Source organism: Galeopterus variegatus, unplaced genomic scaffold (assembly GCF_000696425.1).
Source record: "Galeopterus variegatus unplaced genomic scaffold, G_variegatus-3.0.2 Scaffold393, whole genome shotgun sequence".
Taxonomy (NCBI): Eukaryota; Metazoa; Chordata; class Mammalia; order Dermoptera; family Cynocephalidae; genus Galeopterus; species Galeopterus variegatus.
Genome location: NW_007726504.1, coordinates 396,473 through 418,562, shown reverse-complemented (window position 1 = coordinate 418,562; position 22,090 = coordinate 396,473). Strand labels below are relative to the sequence as shown.

Below are 22,090 nucleotides of genomic sequence, written 5' to 3'. Positions count from 1 at the left end.
AATCCTCTATGTATTAGATATCTGACAAATGTCATCTTAGCAGACAAGAGCTGCTCAAGACTTGATGGGCAGGTTCCACTCTGCCACCCCCCTCTCTGGGCTGGCCTTCCAGAGTCCAGATGAATCTCCTGTCCTAACTCTGTGCCCATCAAAATCCATCCATCCTGTGTCCCATCCACCACGGCCCTGCTGTGTCAGGGTGACAAACGGGTTAGAGTTCAGAATTCCAATGACAGTCTCTTTGGCTCACCCTGTGGCCCCCACAGTAGGCGTAAGAGACGAACATATTTCAGAGGTGAGGAAAACACAGGAGTACAGAGGGCAAGTCACTTGCTGAGGTAGGGCAGGAAGCCATGTAGTCAGGACTTAGGCCCAGTGTTTCCCTGACTTATAGGGCTTTTCCTTTCCACTGTATCCTGTAGTGGGGTTGCTTTGGAAAAGAGGAAAGGGTACTAGGGAGGGGCAGAGACATCTTCTGGTGCCCTCCCACCAAGTGACAAAACTAGAGGTCTATTCTGTTCATTCCCAGGGTCAACCTGTCACACCATGACGTAGCCACACGTTGGCCAAATCTCCACTCTCAGGTCGCAGGGGTGGTGGGGAGAGAACGCCACAGGCAAAGCAGCAGTGTGGGCAAAACTCTAAGGTGCGGAAGTTAGGAAGCCTGCCCACGGGGTCTGCAGGGATTCTCGGTGGGGCGTGGCTCAGCTCCAGGGAAAACACGGTCACGTGTCTGCCATGCTCTGGGTCCTGGCTGCTGAGGGCCCTGGGGCTTTCCGTCCTGTCCCCTGCCCTTGGCAAGCCCTGGGCGGACAAGCCGGCCCTGCTCACCTCCGCCGCACTGCACGCTGCACCCTTCCCAGCCGCTGTGGGTCCAGATGAACAAGGAGTCTTGCGGTTTTTCTGGTTCGCTTTGATTTTCTGCAGTGTCGTTTACAGGAATGGTGTATTCGTAATGAATCCCGTAATTTTGGTCGTGAAATAACAACACCTGGATCAGTGGCAAAATAAAAGGCCATTTTGAAATGAAGCAAAAGCCCACAGGGTTGCTGAAGCTGCCGACCATGCCACACTGGGGCTGTTCCTCTACTAGCAGGAACCAGCTCTTTCCTGGGGTTCAAGAGTGGTTCAATCTAGGGGTGCCCCTTTATCTCAGCCTTGGGTTCCTCAGGTGCTCAGCTCAGGGGTGGGCACATGCAAACCATCATCAGGGAGTTCTACTCTTTCCTACTCGACAGAGGAGTTTCAGAGGGGGAATTTCAGAATGAGCATCTTCTTGGGCTCTAGTTGCACTTTTAATGGAGAGCACAGCAGCAGGCAAAGAGAAGTCCATATTCCTGCATACTACTCACCCACGAAGCCACCACGCAGACAAGAAAGCCACAGATATACTGCTTCTCCTAGAGAGGGATCTGAGCAGGCACAGTTCTTCTACTTTTTTTGAAAATAAACATTGTCCTTAACTCCCCATCACGAGCCACTTTCACATGCCAGTTGGTCCAGAGAGTCAGGGGTAAGGCAGGCTCAAGGGCAAAATACAGCCCACTGCAGGGGAATTTTGGGGGCATCTGTTTGGAAGCCCAAGGATGCATGAGCCTTCCCGCTGCCATGGGAGTCAGGATGGCAACTCTGCCTGGCTCAGGGCTTAAAGCTGGGAGTGGGGTGGAGGTGGGAGAATGGGCCTATCATATTTTGTGGGGGGGACCACTGGGTCTCAAATCTTAGTGAGTGTGCGAATGAATGGGTCAGCACTTTGGGAACTCATGTGACAAGCTATATAAGGCTGGCAGGTGCGCTACTGGCTTTATTTCTTTAGACATCATGGCACAAAACAAGCCCTTTCGTGGGAGCATAAAGTGGCCTGGCTGTGGATCACGTCTTCAGGCTAAGCTTGGAACCAGTGAGTGCCCCTGGGTCTAAGAGCTAGCAAGTTCCCTTCCAGCCTGAGAGGTCTGGCACAAGGGGCCAGCGGGAGCTTGCCTGGGGCAGCTGGGTGGGAAGTGCGCCATCTTGCCTCCCACACCCTCCAGCCTTGGGCCAAGCTGTGCAGTGGGGGTGGGGGGCCAAGAGCAGACCTCGCTGCAGAAACATCCACTTCTCCAACAGACAGATTTGCAGTAACACATTTGGAAAAATGCCTCCAGTTTAAAAAAACAAAACAAAACTAGTCTTTAAAAGAGATCTTTATTATCTCAGTATGGGAATAAGACTGGTAAATCAAAAATCCATATGAAACCAATTTCATGCAATTTTGTAGCCACTATAATTTGTGTGAGTGTGTGTAATTGGTTTCAAATGCAGGTCCCGGTGACTACGGGTGCTCCTGACTCGGCAAGCAATGTGCGCACCCCAGTTTGGGAACAATGGCTTTCTCTATAGAGGCGAAGGGGTGGACACCTCTCATTTCTAGGTTTAAAAATTTGAAGTGAAAATCATATTTCAAGAAAGAAAAGCTATTAATGTTAAACAAGGGCTGAAACTTCAGCTATGGCAGTAGTTACTTTCTCTGAGTTCTGTTTATCATGGTCTGAATGAATCCAGGCTGTGTGCTTGCTTTAATGGGCTGACGACTCGCTTGGTTTACGAAAGATTTTGGGAAAGAAGGGAAATATACTCATGTTGGTGTATGCTAGAGAAAGCAAATTCACGTGCTAGATGATGTTTCCGTATGGGTTTTATCTTGTCCTTGCCTCCTCTCTTAGCCCCTCTGAATAACTGCTTTAAATTCAGAACAGAAGGATTTATAGGTTCCTGGATATCAGAAATCTACTTGCAGGAATATATTTGCGGTGGATTAGGGAGCTGAGTGTTGCATTGGCAGATTTCCATATGGTTTATGTTGCATGTGGAAACTGGCTTTGTCTCACCAGAAATTGTTAATGGGGTTAGCACCATTATGAGGTGACACCCATACAGGGTACTGGTGTTCACAGGCAGTGCTGGTCGCCTAAAGAGATTCCCTGGACAGTGGCCAGAACATCTCTTGGGTGTCACTAACCTTGAACAGCTGCAGGTTGCCAGAGATCACAAATTAATGGGGAAAAAGAACTTCAAGTAGAGACTCTGGCAAACACTGAGGATAGTGTGCTTTGATTATAAGGCATACAAGCTGCCACAAATTCTGTTCTTTGGAATAGATGTGGAATCAACTACTATGACCTATCAGAAGTCATCCATGAGAACTCCTGGACCTTTAGAAGGAAAACAGTGGCATTTCTTTCCCTGGAGATCTCTAAGGGTTAAAAGGAGGCACAGGTGGATGTTTAAGTGGCTCAAACGGAGACTTCCAGGAGACCTCAGATGAGACGATGGCACCCTGGCCCAATCGCACAGGTTTACTGAGACCACCTGGGGAGTAAACATACCGTACAACTGGATTCTCCTTCCTGATTCCCTATGCTTTGTCACAAGCTGAGTCTGGAAAATCCGAGTGATGCTGGTTTGGACACTGAGTCAATAGTACATTCCCAAAAGGTAGTTTCCAATGTGAATATACAGACCATGGGGCAGATCTATGCATCCCGCCATGTGATAGAAAAACAGACTTCTGAACGGGGCTGTCTGCTTAATAAGGCCAAGTCTCCCTGCCTGCCACCCACGTGGCTAAGCATTTTCTTCTTGGAAGCAGCTCCTTTTAAAAAAAAATAGGAGCTTTGCCAGTGAAGAGCCAGGGGGAAGCTGAGAGAGAGAGAGAGAGTATTCTGGAGCATGCTATAGAATGGATTAGATAAGAAAAGACCGAGAGAGCACTGAGCATCCCCAGGAGCCAGATGCATCTCCTCCTCACACAGTCCTGGGAAGAAGTAACCTGGTATATCTATGGGAGCCACAGCCTTAAGACAAGGGCAAACCCAGCAAGTTACCATCAGATGAAGTGGTATCTTGGTTGGTCCCTTGGCAGAAATCTTCTCCCACAGGCCCCTTCTCACATAGCGGACGGTTGTGCCGGCAATCTGGAAATCTCCTGGGAGTTCTATCTTCCAGTCACTGTTGATTGATCTCTTACTGGAGTCTTTGAGAGCTACAAAGAAAAATGAACACCACAGAGTCAGGGGAGGATCCAGTCTGTCTTTAAAGGGTTTCTGGGTGCCCTCAGTGGGTCAGTGGTCTCCCCATTCACAATGGGGAAGGAGGAAGGCCTCAGGTGAGAGAAGGCAAGCTGTCTACTGAGGACACAGCCTGGCTCTCAGAGCAGAGCTCCTCCAGACCCACAGGATGCCCCAGGAGAGGTGTCGGGACGGATGGGGGCACCTTACAGCTTCTGCGTGAGCTGCTTGTCTCAAAACCAACTTGAAGAGTGGGGGCAGGGGGAGGGGCAGAGCATGGGGACACCACAGCCCAATCACATTTAGCTTGACTTACCTGAACAGATGCTTTTTTGCCCGATGAATTAATTCTATTTTGGCATGTCCAAGGCTACAAAACAGATTTTGATACTCTAGGAAAACTCACTGATTCACTTTGCTATTATCAATGTGGGGCTTTTGAAGGAGGGCAGCCTAACTCCCACATCTCTTAAGGATTTGATACCCCCACATTAGTAAAGTGGATGGTCCTTTAAGAGAGTCATTATTCTATTAGGTATTTACGTTTGGGAACCCCGCAGCCCACAAACGCAGCAGTAACACTCGGCAGCTGCCGGGGTGTGTGCGGGATGTCGGTGAGGGGGTGCTCTCACACAAGAGCTCACAATTTTGTTCACTCACAGTTCACACCTCAGTACAACACGTGTGGGAAGAAACAGGGAATCAACATTTTGTTGACTGGCCATAGCACAAATCTGGTTTTCCATACAAGCCATCTATGTATTATCTGAAGTGCTCACCAGTGACTTTTCTTTTGTCTTTTCTCTTAGGTTTGAAGTCTATGTCATTCTCATGGGGAGAGCACTCTGCAGTAGAATTCTGTGGGTTTTGTTGTTGTTGCTGCTTTTGTTATTTAGGAGGAAAAAAAAAAAAGCTCAACTAACTAGAACCCACTCTGGCATTTACGAGAAGGTGGTACATGACAAAAGGTGATAGCAAGTCTTTGTGCCATTTCTAAAAATGAAGCTCCCAGGGCACCCTCAGTCCCAGGCTCCTACTCTGCACATGCAGCCAGAGCCTCCAACACCCCAAACTGCTCTCAATTACTTTGGAACCTGTTAGTTCACAATCAGCTCAATCAGATTCTATCCCATTCATGTTCTCTGCTTACTGAGGCCAAAAATAAAATGCCTACATTTAATAGTGATTTTGGAAAATGAAAGTTGAAACCAAAAAGGGTTTTCAGTTAACGCTGCATTCATTAGCCCCAGCCTGTGTTGGGATCCTGAGGTTGGAGTCATGGTTGGGCCACAGCAGTTGAGGCATGCTGGGTGACCCTGGCCTCAGCTACCTGTCTCCAGGACATTATGGTCCCAGGCCTGTTCCTGGCAAACACAGAGAAGATGCAATCTCCAGGTTCCTCATTCCAGGAACTGCCAGGAGAAACAGGAAGGGCTTTCCAACAGAGTGACTTCCAGGTGGGGTTTCACATCCAGGGTGGCTGTGCACAGTGAGTGGCTGAAGATTGCAGGACTCCAGGCAAGGCTCAGGAAAGAGAAAGCTCTACCACTTGGAATCAAATCAATTCTCCTTCAAGAAATTCTACCTGCTATTGAAACTTCCTGGCTGCTAAGAGGAGGCAAGAATATTGGGACACCCATAATGTCTCTTTCTCTTCCTCCGTCAGCACCTATAAAGTACCATTTAAGGAGCACATGCTCTGCTTTAGCGCCTTCATATACTCTTACCCATTTAATCTTCCCAACAACCCTCTAAGGTACAGGATTATTTTCCTCACTCCACAAATGATGAAATGGGGGCACAGAAACGTTAAGTAATTTGTCCAAAGTCACACAGCTATTAAGTTACAGAGTGGAGACCTGAACATAACAGATTGAGCCCAATGCACGCACTTATCACTCTGACAACTTTTAATTCTCATGTTCTTTATATCATCCGTGTAGACTTTTATAAAAATGATAAAATGTGCAAACATAAGACCTGTTCTCAAAGAGAAGACATTCCAGGCCCTAATTGCTATAGGCACTCATGTCCTATATACCCTTATAAAAATAACCAACCTCTGGATTTCCAAAGCTTCGAGGGAGCTAATAAGCTAAAATACATTTGGTTTTGCGAACTATTGGTGAATCTAGGTGAACACCGTATGGGTGCTCATTGTTCTTTCACTTTCTCTGTAGATTTGAAAAATTATTTCTCACATATGCATGTGTACATTTGGTTTTAGGAATCCACGCAGGCTGGTGGGAAGGAATAGACAGAAAAAAAGAGACAGCCAGAGTCCTCTATGGAACGCCACAGAAAGAACGAGTCAGGGAAGCACGTGGGACAGCAGACCTCCCCCAGCCCCTCACCCTGTTGTGAGAGCTCCTAGCTGGGGACTAGAGACAGATAACAGGTAAACCTAATACAATTTCATATGCTCTATGGCTGAAGCACCTCCAGGGCCTGAGAAGGGGTGGGGCAGGGGCAAAGGGGAAGGCTTCCTGGAAGAGGCATCCTTTGAGCTGAGCTTGTAGGACAAGTAAGGAGAAGAGGTGGTCCGGGAATGTATGGCCAGGTACGGAGGTGGGACTGTGGCTCCTGACACTCAGTGGCCTTGATCGATCTCGTCAAGATCAGTTTCCGGGGTAGGCTGGTGGTGGGAAGAAGGCACGGCATGGGAGCATCTTCTCAGAAGTCTGGCTGGGAAAAGGGGCGAGAGATGCAGCATGGCCACAAAGGGAGGAGGAGGAGGGGAAGGCTTGCTGTCACCATTACTGGGGTAGAGGACCCTTGAGCAGGTGGAGATGCCCTGTAAGGAGAAGTCTGCTGTGTGCTGACCAAATCGCAGTCGGCCCACCCCTAGGAACCCATTTCCCAGAGACCAGAGGGAAGCTGGGGTGGCTGCTCTCCTCCCTGTCTCAGCCCACTCACGTGACCCAGCTGACTCCCATATCCACTGACCGTCACCCACTCACTGCCTGGGCTGGGGCCGGGGCCCTGACTGTGTTCCTGTCTGCGGCGGTTGTCCACATCTACTGTGCTTGCTACTTGGCATTTGTTTCTCCTTCCTCAGGCAACAGCACTAGGATTTCCTTTGGGAATGTTTTTCCTCCAGTCATGCAGGGCTGACCCCTAATTCCACTCCAGCCCCAGGCATGGGCCCATCATCCACACTCAGACAGTGGGACTTTGGTTCGCCATGGGAAGCAGCAGCTCTCTTCCCACAGGGTTGCCCAGAGACTTGGCAGAGGCCCCCAGAGAGGACATGAGTGCTGGGACAGAGACTTTCCCACGTCATCGTTTTAAGCCCCTGGATACAGCAGTGCCTGAGCCTGATGCGCAGCAACTGAGAAGTGGGTGTGGCTTTCACATGTGCCTTTTGGAGGTTGGTTTTTAAAAAAATACTGATCATGATGAGGGCAGAGGAGGTAGGGAAAGAAAATGACTATTACAGATTCCTAGAAATCGCCCGTAGCTGCTTACCAACCTCAGCCCACACCCGCGGAGATGCAGAAGGCCTTGCCCACTCTGTCCACACCTTGAACCCTCCCCCGCTGCTGCACCTGTGCTGGCATGAGCGCTCCCGACAAGGTGGCTCTCTCCTACCGGTCTTGCTCGTGCATTTCCCTGGCCCTCTCGATTAAAGTGCTTCAAAGTGACTTAGTGAGTTATGAACTGAAAACTGCCCTGCCTCCACGGCAAAAGTCAAACTTCTGGGAGGTCAAGAGTGGGAAGGACTAGAAAAAGGGAAGGAGAGCACACCTAGAGATGATTACAGAACATCCACAGAAACACTGAGCCGAGGTGTGGGCTGGCTAGGGAAGCCTGGCCCCTGCCACTGGAGGACTGGCTGTGGCCGAGACCCAGCAGCAGCTATGACAGAAGACAGAGGCAGAGCCAACTTGGGTGTGGGGTGTGCCACCCTCCGATCACCAGAGCGGGGTCTTGCTTGTCTGTAGCAGGTGGGTGGAGCAGACATTTCAGGAGGTGATCTGCAGGGTGGTTCAGGGTGGCCATGGAGGAGCTCCTGGGTATGGTCAAGGCATGGGAAGTCAAAGGATGGGAAATGAGAGATACAGGCTGTGCCTAACAGACTGATCTAGAAAAAGGTCAGCTGCTGAATGGGGAGGGATGTATTGGACAGAGGAGCGCTGGTGACAAACAGCTCTCTGGGGAAAACAGCCTAGATTTACAGCACTTTCAGCCACCAATGGTATAAACATCTTCACCATGGTGGATTTCAAGTTACCTGGCTGAAGTCAGTGAACAAGGATGGAGAGAGATGCATTCGATTGGCTCTCACAAGCTGCATGGTGCTGCTGGGGCACTCCCACCAGTTACACCTGTCTTGGCTTTGGAGGTCCTGGTCTGGAGCTGTTGAGTGGGCAAAATATCCCACGATCATGCCCCAGAAAGAATAAACTTTACATGCCCAAGCACTGCTCTGGCCATCTCCACAGTGGCTGCAAGCTTCCAGGCACTGCAAAAGTAGCTTTATAACTGCGACAGGGCCCCCATCTCACATCCGGTGCCCCTTTCCTCGGGAGACTTTGTTTGCGATGACACGTGTCTACACGTTGCTGAGTGAGAGGAAACACAGAGGTGGAGTTAAAGGCAAGAGGCCAGCAGTTTCACGAGGCATGCGGATCGCTTGCAACCCTTCTGACTTTAGCCTGAGTAAATGACCAAGGTTCAGAATTTGCGGGTTGCTGTGGTCCATGCTGAAAACTCACAACTTCTTGCTAAAATCAGAATTCAGTGCCTGGGCCGGCCGGTGGCGCACTGCTACAGTGCGCCGCTTGGGAGCGCGGTGGCGCTCCCGCCGAGGGTTCGGATCCCACATACAGACCGGTTCCCGCTCACTGGCTGAGCGAGGTGCGGGCGCAGCACCGAGGTTTGTGATCCCGTTGCCGGTCCCGGTCTGGTCCGGGCGCGACACTGAGGGTTGCGATCCGTTGCCAGACACGAAAAAAAAAAGACAAAAAAAGGGAAAGAAAAAAAAAAAAAAAAGAATTCAGTGCCTGACATTCCTTCAAGAGGGTGAGACTTCAGCCTCAGAGATTCTGTTGGGACATCAGGATGACTTTTAACAGTGAATAAATAGGTTCAATGTGGAATGCAGTAATATAATAACTTATGGGGCTGTCGGCTTCAGAGAGAGAGAGGGTGCAGGTCACCCCTTCCTGCAGCAGCACAGAGCAGGTTCCAGACAGCCTGCGAGGCTTCAGCTCCAGTGCACATTGGTGCAAGAATCCTTTTCCAAGGCCCTGAGCAAAGTGTATTCTTTTTCTTAAAGAAGGCCCTCCAAATTAAATAAGTTTCGGGCTTTACAAGCTCTTGCCCTTCTCAAGCCCTGTGAATCAATGGGTATATTCCAGCCCCCTTCATCTGTAAGCATTTTCAGATCAATTAGTTTGCATTTGAAATTAAAATTTTTGGCTCCAGAAAAGACTCAAGAGGGACTATTAAGATAAATAACAGAATTAATAGATGACAAATGCTTTGATTCCATAGGCAAGTAGCAGAGTTCAGACGGGAATTCCCCAAGCAACTTGATTTCATCTGTGATGTCTGTCATTCTGATTTGGTAACAAGGTTTTCCTTTGCTGGTTCTGCTTGGGCCAAAGGTTGGATGTTTTAAACCACTGTCCAGAATAAAACAATGTGTGCTTTTGTGGATTTTGCTCAGAAGCCTCTTAACAGAGAGATTTTCTTGGGGCACCATGCAGGCGGGTACACTTTCCTTTGCAACTATGACCTAATCAAACCTTCTCAATGGCCTGGAATGTGAGGTCATGTGCTGAATGTCTGTTTCCACTCTGGGCCCTTCTACCTCTCTGTGGACATTACAGCCCGTCCCTGGACTTCCAGGCACTATGGTGGAAGACTGTGAGCCACTCCAGGGAGCCAGGAGGGGGCACTCCTGGAGGGAGGGCCAGCTCTAGCTCTGCCTACCCACATGCCCTCCTCTGGCCCAGAGCTGTGCAGAAACATGGGCAGGATTCTTTTGGTCTCCCCCTCCTGGATTCAACTGGAAGACCTGACCCCCAGTCACCCTACTTTTACTCCTGGCATCGAGTCAGCTCCTTTTATTTCCACTCGGAGTGCTGCCAGCTCTGTTCTTAGCCACGGATACGCACTGCACAGGCATTTCCTGTTCCAGGTGGTTTTGAGCAGAGAGCCAGCCAGCGTGGGCTGAAGGTAGGTGGGGTGAAATTCTTCAGGAACTGCTCCCAGCAAATGTGAGAGCAATTCAAAGTTACACTGGGTTGAGTTCCAAAGCACCCAGCCCTGAGTGGAAACCAGGCCTGTTTGAACTAACTTTAGAAACATAAGGAGTGTGGACCACCTTCACGTTCGCCCTTGTCTGCGAGCCAGGGCCCGGAATGCCGGGGTTATGATTTTTGGATAAGATAAGGGGACGAGGCCTGGCTCCAACCTCCATGTAGGTCCAGTGCTTCTGGGGAGCTGAGAAGTCATCCTGAGACATTAAACCAATGTCCTTGGGATGGAGTGCATACAACAAAGTAGCAGTGGGCAGGCTCAACACGTATTCTCCAGTAAAGAGCCTTCTCCAGCAGTCCGTGTCTGGCGGTGACCGAACACCTTGGAGAGATTCTCAGAGGCTCCGGATTGCAGCAGACTCAGAGGAAGGGAGGAGCTTGGACAAGTGACTGAGCCCCTTGGAGCTCCAATGTGCTCCTCCGTGAAGCACGCACAGCGATACTCCGCAGCACCTTTGGGGGATTAGGGGCCAGGTCTCTAAAGCACAGCAGGGCTGAATGACTGGGAACCACTAATGTGAAGAGTTCCTTACACCTCAGCCCTTACACTTTGGTAGCTGAGGGGATAATCACGAGAGCTTGTTCCTCTGGGCAGCACCTACTAGTTATTAGTTGTTGACCCTAAAGTGAGTTCCAGTAAAAAGTTCGGTTTTACTGAGGGAAGCAGACGTTGAGGAGTGATCTGAAGGATTCTGACATCCTGTCATTCTTATATTGCCACAGAAAAGCAGAGATAAAGAAAAGGAAATGTTCCTGTTTTCGCCAGATGCCTGGGGCTGGGGTCATGGGAGGAATGTGGTGGGAAGTCTCAGAAGCCAGGATTGGATGCCCAAGGAATTATTTGCACGGGCATCTTCTGGTGCTTGATGGAAGAACCAGTAAGTCAACCTCAGAACTGATCTAGCTCTTGCAATACCCAGATCATGATTTTTGAATAAAATAAGGGTGAACAGTGACCTGAGCCTCCCATGAAGGTCCACTGCCCCTGGAGCAGAAACATCATCCCCAGGTAAGAATGGTACATTCCCAATGCACCACATGGGAAGGGTGACTTTTGGTGGTGACACTAGGTGATGGGGCTTCCTATGTAAATGCTGGTGAAGTTGACCCAATTTCTTCGGGTGGGCAGAGATGGGTGGGCACTTTGAGAATTTAGTAAAAAGGCTGTCACTCCTAAGAAGCTGCCCACAACAGCCTGAGGACCTCTTTTAGAAAACATTTACAAGCACTGTTCTATTTATAGAGTAACAGCTGGGCCAGCTGGGAAGAGAGTGCCAGGAGAGATTGGGGCAGTGTCTACACAGGGGACATGGGAAAGACCACGGGGCTGTTGAAGACCCATATGGATGTCAATGTGAGTGACAGCAAGGTCACACCCTGGCAGCAGAAGTAGCAATGGGCATTACAGCCTTGATCAAGGAGGGAGGGTAGACGGCAGGTGACAAAGCTGCAGAGGAGGTGGCAGGGCTGCCTGAGACACAGGAGGGACTGAAGGGGGCTGGGTGCCAGTGAGTCCTGGTGCGGGCACTTGGAAATGAGAGCTCCTGCCCGTCCTCCTGCCTGTCCCGAAGGCAGGTGTGCAAGGAGCATCTTGGTGGCTTTATGGGTTTCCTAACTCTTAAATGATATCATGGTGGTCTTTACTGTCAACTTGCCCACTAGAGATTTCTTTTGGGCCTGATTCATTACTTTCAGTTTCTCAAATAGGGGCTGTTACAAAGAAAGGCATGGATACTTTTGTGTAGCCTACAAAGGCAGGAATATTGACAAAGACATACTTTTAAGGGTTTCATGGGTAACTTCGATTTAGCCAAAATAGTTTGAAACCAGAGAAATTATGTCTTACTTTTTCTTTTCTTTTTTCTGATCTCAAACAGCACCTTGCAAAAGAGGATAAGAGATTATAAGATGACGGAAACTCGGGAGAAGGGTACCTAAGTAGAAGATAGAGCCACCTCTAGTTTGAAATTTAACCCAAGACAGAAACATGGGATTAGGGTGGGCCGAGGACATAGGTCCTGGCAAATTCCATCCCAGTAACTACAAGTAGAATAGCCTCTGGGTGCCCTGCTGTCTCCATACGTAGCAGCGTCTGCCTCCTGTGTCCTGCATAGAGAACACTTATGTGTTCAACTCAGCCCTCCAACCACCCTTATACTCGAGTACAAAGCTGGCCTTTGCTGGGCTGGATAAGGAGGCTGAGAACTGAGCCTAGGATATGCTCAGAGGGTCTTCTCTGGCTAGGAAGGGATTTAACAGAATGACTCTTAGGCTTTTAACCAAGGTTCTGTGGAAGGCAATGAAGACCAGTCTGGAATGGAACCCAATGCTACAGAAAGATGCAGGTGTTTGTACTTGAAGTCCATGAAGTTGTCCACCAGGACTTTGGGGTACACAGTACTTAGTGATAATCAGTGTTCTTCTGGGTTTCTATAGATTTAGGGCTTTTTTTTTTTTTTTTTTTCCAGCCAAGGAGTCATCCTCAGAGTCACTGACAGCCTACAGGGGCTTCCTGCAAGTTGGGCCATAGACCCATGTTGCTCAGACTAAAGCTGCTCTGGGCTCTCCTGGGGTAATTTTGGGGGACTTATCCTACCCCAGTTCATTCCTTCCTTCACTCTCCTGTCATTTTCCTTCCTATCCAAAGCTTGTGGTGCCAACTGATTCCACTGCCCCTCCCCCATATCCATCTTGGGGTAGCTGCACTTCAGCCAAACATGACAGCACGGTTTGAATACGTATGTCATTACAGCGCTGTTCTGAGCACGTACTCATTACAAGTAAAGTACAGGTGTAAAGCCAGTAATGACCTGGCAGAATGATGCTAATCCAAATTACCAGCCTGATCATCAAAATCAATTCTCAGAACATAAATTGTGAGTCCAATCATTTTTGTTTTACCCAGAAAACTGTGGGCAGGTTTATCCTCCACCACACGGATCCTCCGAGCTCCAGCAGGAATGATAGTAGCTTCGATATAACCTGTAGCAACAAATGACATACAGGTGAACAACACCTCCACCATGGATCAGATGCCCATGCAGCATCCCCCCACCAAATCTACCCTACCATGCCCCCCGTGGTGGTTTCAGAGACTGTAGGCTGGTGCAGCGCTGAGAAATCAAGACAGTCAACGAAGGAGGAATGCTCTTCTACGGCCAGACCTCCGGGCCCAGTTTCCAGACAGCACTTTTTGCACATGTTATAGGTTGGATTGTGCCTCCCTCTCCCAAATTCATATGTTGAAGTCCTAACCCCTAGTACCACAGAATATGACCTTATTTGGAAATAGGGCCACTGCAGATGTATTTAGTTAAGATGAGGTCATACTGCAGTAGGGTGGGCCCTTAATCCAATATTCCTGGTGTTCCTATTAAAAGGGGAAATTAGGACAAAGACATGCACACAGGGAGAACGCTTCAAGAACATCAAGGCACAGATGGGGTAATGCTTCTACAAGCCAAGGAACACCAAAAATTGCCAGCAAACCACCAGAAGTTAGGCAAGAGGCACAGAACAGATTTTCCCTCACAGCCTCAGAAGGAACCAACCCTACTGACAACTTGACCTTGGACTTCTGGCCTCCAGAGCTGTGAGACAAGTTTCTGCTGTCTATGCCAGCCAATTTGTGGCACTTTGTTATGGCAGCCCTGGCAGACTAGTACAGCTGGAAATTCCACGTGAATGGCACCTCCCTGGAGCACAAGTTGAAGAGTGTCCCTGGTCTTGTTCATCTGCTGGAGATTCTGTTTTGCTTTGGTCATTTCTGCAACTAACATTTTTGTCCATTTCCTGGAGTATATCCAAGTAGAGTGGGAGGCCCTCAGGGACCAGGGCCTTCCTCAGCCCAAGCTCTGACTGTGCATGGTGCCCAGAACAGCAGCCAGCCAGCGAAGACTTAGGGCGGAAAGGAGTGAGGCTGCCTGGGTGGGTGGACGTCATCGACTGGCTGAAGCCTGGTTCATTGGGCAATTGTGTCAATAATTAGTCCAACATGACGGTGATATTCTACAATGCAGGCTGGTAATAATTTTGTTGTGATTTTCATCTGAGTTGTAGACAAGTCCTCCGTGTTTGCTTCAGCAATTTAGATGATGATCTGAAATTAGATTATGAATACTACCCCTGTGGTTCCAAACGTGATCATCAGAATCGGCAGTAGAGCTTAAAAAAATTAGATTTCTGGGCCCAACTATGTGGAGATTATGCAAATATCTATTTTGAGGGGTGTATTTATTTATTCATTCTTTTACAATAAAAATGGCTTTAATTTTTTTTATTTATTTATTTTTTTTGTCTTTTGTCTTTTTTCCATGTCTGGCAACGGATCGCAACCCTCAGTGTTGCCCCTGTACCGGACCGGGGACCGGCAACGGGATCGCAAACCTCGGCGTTGCTCCCGCGCCTCGCTCAGCCAGTGAGCGGGAACCGGTCCGTATGTGGGATCCGAACCCTCGGGCGGGAGTGCCGCCGCGCTTCCCAAGCGGCGCACTATCCAGTGCGCCACTGGGCCGGCCCAAAATGGCTTTATTTTTATTGTAAAAATAGTACATAATTCAAACATAAGGCAGAAAACCAAAATCAAACTACACCATGCTGAGAAAATTACCCCTAAGACAGTAATATTTTTGTTCTCAGCCTTTTCAGCATCTCTTAGTGCTATATACTATGAACATATTTTATGTGAATAGGATATGATACATGCTTTTAAAAGATCAGGGACAGCTTTAAAATAATTAGAGTTTTGCTAGGCAATATGTGCCCGAGGTACAAAATCCAAAAGTTATAAAAGGATACAGTAGAAAATATATTGAATCTTATAAGATATATCCTACAGCCATCTACTTTTCCGACGTGCTTATTATTTATAATAATTTGTATATTTTGGCTGGGTTTCTGTGTAGCTAACTGAAAAACATCTGCTAAAATGAGAGTTTTGGTTCTTCCTTTTTAGTCTTTGATCCTTTAATTTCTTCTCCTTTCACCATTCTGGTCGGGACTTACAAAACCAAATAAGATCGGGGCATCCTTGTGTGATGCATGGTGTTACAGGAATGCTCCCAAAGTTTTCTCATTGAAAAAGACGTTCACTGTGAGAATGTGATAGATTTAATTTGCCAGTTTAAAGAAGTTCTCTTTTATCCTAGTGTGTTAAGAGCTTTTATCACGAAGAAGTACTGAAATTAATCAAATGCTTCTGTGCATCTACTGAGATCATGATGTTGCTTTTCTCCCAAACAACACAAAGACCTCAGAGCAGTTTTACTGTAATCACGCTCCTCACGGATTATAGATGGTGTGTGGGTCGGTATCTTAGCCTTGTCTTTTAAAAAAAATACTATTATCTCATAAATGTGGCACTTTCTTAGTTTTACATAAAAGGTTGCCATTTTTTCCTTACCGTTCTCCCCCACCGAATAGACCGTTCTTTGGGGATTTTTAAATTTTCTTCCTTAAACCCACAAGAAGCTCCTTTAGTGTAGGTCTCTTGGTTGTAAACTCTCTCTGCTTTTGTTTATCTATAAATGTCTCTACTTCACTCCTGGTTTTCAGAGATGGTGTTCCTGGGCATTTGATTCTAAATTAATGATTATTTTTCCTTCAACACTTGAAAGATACTTGTCCTCTGTCTCCTGGCTTCCCATACTGATGTTGATAAGACAGCCATCATTCTGAAATATCATTCTTCCTTACGTGACCTGTCTTCCTCTCTGGCTGAGAGATGCTGTGGTGTTCTGCAGTTTCACTAAAACACGCCTAAGCATGGATTTATTTTTATTTACCCTGACTGGATTACTTTGTGCTTCCTAGATCAGATTAGATAATATTAATCCCCTGGATTGTTTCTTCCATTTTATCTTTTAACTGCTTATTAATTTCTACAAAGAAGTGCTATTGATTTTTATGTATTAATTTGGTACCTAATCAACTTACTGAATCCTTTTACAATCTGTAATAGTTTTAAAGTTAATTCTCTTAGGTTTTCATGCTATATAATAATAATATCTACCATAGCAACAGTTTTACTCTTCTCAAATATTTATGGTCTTATTTTTCTTTTCTAAATGCATTAGTTAGTACCACCAAAGAAATGTTAAATGTTACTGGTGAAAATGTACATCCTTGCTTTGTTTCTGATTATAACAGGAATGCTTATAGTGTTTTGTTGTTGAATATAATGTGGATTTAGGGTTATTTATATAAGTACACAGAATGTATAATAATATTGGGGCCGGCCCGGTGGCGCACTGCTACAGTGCGCCGCTTGGGAAGCGCGGCAGGCGCTCCCACCGAGGGTTCGGATCCCACATACAGACCGGCCGCTCACTGGCTGAGCGAGGCGTGGGGGCAACGCCGAGGGTTGCGATCCCGTTGCCGGTCCCGGTCCAGTACGGGCGCGACACTGAGGGTTGTGGTCCGTTGCCGGTCACGAAAAAAGACAAAAAGGAAAAAAAAAAAAAAGAATGTATAATAATATCTCATATATAACATACTTTATATTCTGTATGAGTATAATTATGGAAGTACATTTACTTTATATTAAGAATTTTATTAGGAATGTGGGTTGGATGTCACCATATGCTTTTTCAGCATTATTTTATTTCCCTCTTTTTCTATTACTAGTGTAACTATATCAATATATTTTCTAATATCAAACCATCTTCACAGTCCTAGAATAAACCTTACTTGGCTATAGCATATTATTATTTTAATATGCTGCTGAATTCTGTTTGCTGATATTATATTTAGAACTTTTAAGACATTATTCATACATAAGTAAGAATGGTCTGTAGTTGTTTTTTGTGCTTGCTTTGTTGGACTGGGTTTTAGTATAAATATTATTCTTGCTTTAATAAAAAAGTATTTCTGTGCCTCTATAATAACTAGCTCATCTGCACTGACTATATTATGCAGAGTCATAGTTGGGAATTTATTTTTCCATTCATTTCAAACAGGTTTTAAACCTATTTACAGAGTTCAGCAAAGTAATCTCTTATGATTTATTAATTTCCTCTATACTTTACTTCCCTATTCAGAATTTAATCATAGAGTATAATCCTTTTTATATATTGCTGGATTACATTTGCTAGTATTTTGTTGAGGGGCTTTGTGTGCTTATTTGTATGTGATACAGCATTACTTATAATAGTGAAAATTTTGAAATAACCTAAATGTCCATCAACAGGGGAACAGTTATATAAATTACACAGAAATTTAAGCAATTCTGCATAGAATCTTTAAAAGCATTCCCTACAGGAGCTTTAAGAGCATCCTCATGCTCTTAAAATAGGGTTTGCCATATTCTCTTTTTCCTGCCAAGGTGACCGTGGCAGTGTGTGAACACATAAAGTCTCTCTCAACTTAGGTGCAGAGCCTCCCACCAACCGATGGTGGGGCAAGCAGCATGAATAAGAATTACACTTTCCTGTTAAGTCCCTGAGACCTGGGTGGCTTTTGCATCGTGTTTTGTTTGCTTGTTTATTGCAACAAAACCAAGTATATCTATTCTGATCCACCCATAGATGAACTTTCACCTGAGAGGTCCTTGCTCGTCAACCTTTTAAAAGTTCCTTTCCATTCATTTTCAGCTGATCTTGGGAAAATGAGACAATAAGCACATACTGGACAGAAAGTTTAGTAGTATCCTTCAGTCTTGAGGGAAAATGCCTTGACATTGTTACTGTAGATCCAGCCTCAGAGGTTTACAAATAGGTGTTCTACTTGAGGATTGGAGAGACTTCACAAATGGAAACACGGCCCAGTCTGAGAGCAGCGTTTGCCTAATTTTTTACCCTGATCCATCCTGATCCCCAGGCAGGATGACTTCACTGTGTGGACCTCCAGCTTGACCCCTTCCACCCGGGCTGACTTGAGAATGGTCATGCTGGCTTGTTGGAGCAGCCTGCACAGTCCCTGTACCATCCAGTCTCTACAGGGTAAGGACAAGGGTTTTTGATTAAAAATTGTTCATTGTGGGCTGGCCCGGTGGCGCACTGTAGAGTGCGCCGCCTGGGAGCCCGGTGGCGCACTGGAGAGTGCGCCGCCTGGGAGCACGGCGGCGCTCCCGCCGAGGGTTCGGATCCCATGTGGAGACCGGTTCCCGCTCACTGGCTGAGCGCGGTGCGGGCGCAACACCGAGGGTTGCGATTCCGTTGCCGGTCCCCAGTACGGGCACGACACCGAGGGTTGCGATCCCATTACCGGTCAGTAAAAAAGACAAAAAGGAAAAAAAAATTGTTCATTGCTCTAGGAATGCTTTCCTATTTAAAAAGTTTTGCCACACACGTGTGAAAAAAAAAAAATCAGCTTTTAGGATTACAGCACTGGATTTTATACTACAAATTTCTCTTAGAGAAATCCATTCCCTTTGGGGAGTCTGAAGAATGATTGGGTTCCAGGAATATAAAATAGCAAAGTGTCAAAAACTGAGACAAAAGTTGTTCAGGGTCAAAGTGATTAAAATCCTTTTCAGAAGAATTTCCATTTAAACTACAAAACATTCCTGGGAACACAATCTGCCTGTAGAGCTGAGTCATTCTCTGAAAGAAGCTGCTGTTGTGTGGAGACTTCCTATTTTGTGACTAACAAACTTTGGTGTTAGCACCGCCAGTCTGCAGAGTCGAACAGAGTATCTGAGGCAACAGATGGAGCTGCCTAGGTCCTGATTAGTTAAGTTTCCACATTCCATAGCAAGGTACATTTTCAGCCGATGCACGGTTACCACGTCTATTTTTAAGCTTAACTTTGGCACAAGTTGCGACACTGGAAAGGCATCTGTCTTCTGTCTTTTCTCATGTACCCTTGGGTGCAGATGCTGATGAACAGTGGAACACGCAGGGCACACTTGTAACTCAAGTGAGGCTCCTCCTTGGGTGAGTGCTCAGGGCAGGGCGGTCATGGTTGGGGATGGGCTCTGCGAACCCGTCTTTCTAACGTGAGTTCCTCTGTTTGTGATAGGGAACCGATGAAAGAGAAAGGCCCTGAAATGAAAAGCAGGACCTCTGTCCACAAACCAGGGAAAGTGCCTCAAACTCACTGTCCCGCGGTCCCGACTCTGACCTACAGCTCAAAGCCCAGCCTGAGGCTGGCATGAAGAATGACCAGGCAGAGGGAAAGAGCCCTATCACCAAGTCCTGAAGCACCATGTCATCCCTCAGGCCAGATGTCCCATGATGTAGACGTCAGATACCACATTCACCAGGCATGAAATACAATTAAAAGGGAGGATTTACTCTAAGAATTCACAAGATAGATTTGCATTTTAGGTAAGGTAGCAAGACTTTATCTTTGGAATAATTTTCTACTCTAGTCTCAGCCATAAAGCAGGAAAAATCCAGTTACAGGGACGCAACTTGGTTTCATGAGGAAGCCATGGATAAAATGAAATGCCTTTGCCATTGTTCAGGAGAACATGACATTTCTCCCTTAAAGACCAGTAGTTAGAAGAACTTCAGAAGTGATGTTGACCTTTAACCTGTCTCAAATTTTCCAAATAATTAACCTTACCAGGGTATGAGCACGTTTCCCTGTGCAATAATTTTTGTCTGACTTTCCCAAGTAGACTTGTTTTTATATGATTTGGGGGTCATATTTTTCCTTGTGTTTTCAGTAGCATTAACTGTCTTTGGAAGAAAGCCATTGAGCTGATAAGGTACCATGATAGAGTCGAGGTCAAACCCTGGCTATGTGTACTGAGACTCCCCAGGTTGTATCAAGTGTGTATATATGTATGTGTGCGTTTGTGTGTGTGTGTGCATGTATGTCAAACCAAAGTTCTTTTTTTGGTAAATAAACCATAAAATGTTTGAAAAGGTTTTTTTTTTTTGACAGCTGGCCAGTACAGGGACTGAACCCCGGACCTTGCTATTATCAGCACCAGGCTCTAACCAACTGAGCTAACTGGCCAGTCTGTGTGTGAGGTTTTATTTTTATCTTTTTACAAAAGTTGTTAATGAGATTATTATTATCTTATGTTTGTCCCTAAAGGTTGTTTCTGGGTTGAACTGAAAAGAACTCATTGCTTGGGAAGCCCAAGGAGCTAGACTATGCTTTAGTTCACCCCTCAGAATGCGAGGTCAGTGAAGATAGGACAAATTAAGGCCAGGGCCTTTATGTCCAGCATGAAGACCAGAGGGGTGTTTCCAAGTCCCCAGCTGCTGTATGGAAATCTAGTCCTGTAATACGGAAACTTGCCCATGGAGGAAGGTGCCATCTGAGGCTAAATTCTCTGGCATGTCTTAGCATATTCTGTCAAAGTGCCAGGTGTCATTGAAAAGAATAAAAACATATACTTGGCACCAGTAGAGCATGTTTCCACCCAGCCTCTTGGTCTGATGACTCTTTAAGACTGGTTTTGTTCTATACTTTTTCTTTTGGGCAATTGGTTTTGAGCATCAGCTATATGTAAGCAGTAAATGGCCTTTATGTTTACCTATGGCTTCAGGCATGACCAATTCCCATTGATTCTATTCAGAAAACATCCAGGCACAGAAGCGAGGCAAGGGCCCCACACCAAGCACGTCATCGCAAGGACTACACATAACGTCCAAACATCTTACATGAGAAACACTTGGGAATAGCCTTTGCCATCACACATGTGGACACCTTCACACAAAGATTGTTCTTGACTGAGAAAAAGAAATATGTTGTAATTGGTTTACATGCACACTTTAGGAACTGATATTGTCATTCTTAATCACAGTGTAAAGATGCCTCTTTATGTGTCCTCCTCACAAGAGAGTTAATTTCCCCCTGGGACATCCATACCCCACTCCTACAGACAGAGCACAGAACCTGGCACGTGGTACGGGATCTAAAGGTAACTACTGGATAAATATGTGACACGTGGATCTATCCACATTCAAAAGGAACAACTCATGCTATCCTTTAAGAACTGATTGTTAGAAAAGGTTCTCTTCAAGAACAAAGTGTAAAGGGATTGAGAATCCGTGGGGCATCCTGGTTGGTTTGATGGGGACTTCAGTCCAGGTGTGCTCTGGCTGTCCATGGGCACCAGTCACCTTTCTAGATCTGAAGAGCAGGATGGGCTAAAGAAAATAATGTTAAAATGACAATACATGAAGTGAAAGCACCACACCAAGAACTTTCAAATTACTAAGTTCAAATAACTCAGCTATCTCAACCCAACCAAAGGTGTGAGCATTTCGAAGCCCATCTATCAGAAGAGCAGTGTGACAGACCATTCAAGTTGATTCCTCATACAGAGGAGTAGCTGAGGACCTCGTTTGTTCAAAGTTGGAGGGCAATGAACACCCTGCATTCGGAATGCCATTACCCTGGCGCTGTGCTGGGACTCTCATGACACGGGGAAATCCCAGCTTCTTGCTCCGCTGGGGCTGGGATGCTTCACCCTGTGTCTGTGTGGGTCTGCCATGGCTTCTCAGCTTAAGAATTTAGGTAGGGGAACCCAGAAGAGTTCAAGCAGGGGTCAGGACTTCACATAAGTGGGCAGAAATCTTGCATTTGATTCTGTTTTATCTTTCTGGCATGGTATTTCTCTTTGATATTCACCCTTAGGGTGATAAGACATTCCTCCTTTCTTCATTCTCTAGAGCCAGCAGAGATGAAAGTTACCTTTTTATCTAAACTGACAGGATTAGCAAATCCACCTAGCTGCAACTGGAGTCACCAAGATGTTAAATGACCTGGGGGCTGGGTCTCATAAGAATATGCGTTTTTCCTTCAACCTGAAATGTCTTTCCCCCATCCCTGTTGTCAGTGAATTTTTACTGTTCTTTAGAACTAGGACCACCC

General features: G+C 46.4%; 1 protein-coding gene across 1 annotated transcript in view; it reads right to left on the bottom strand.

Moving 5' to 3' along the window:
- Nucleotides 1–22,090, bottom strand: part of ADAMTS17 (ADAM metallopeptidase with thrombospondin type 1 motif, 17) — a 313,263-nt gene that overhangs the window by 66,599 nt on the left and 224,574 nt on the right. Inside the window, exons 16-17 of the mRNA XM_008568277.1 lie at nucleotides 3,864–4,021; nucleotides 832–991 (exon numbers count right to left, since the gene is read on the bottom strand). Of these exons, the coding sequence (XP_008566499.1) occupies nucleotides 832–991; nucleotides 3,864–4,021 (318 nt within the window). The remainder of the gene's footprint in view (nucleotides 1–831; nucleotides 992–3,863; nucleotides 4,022–22,090) is intronic.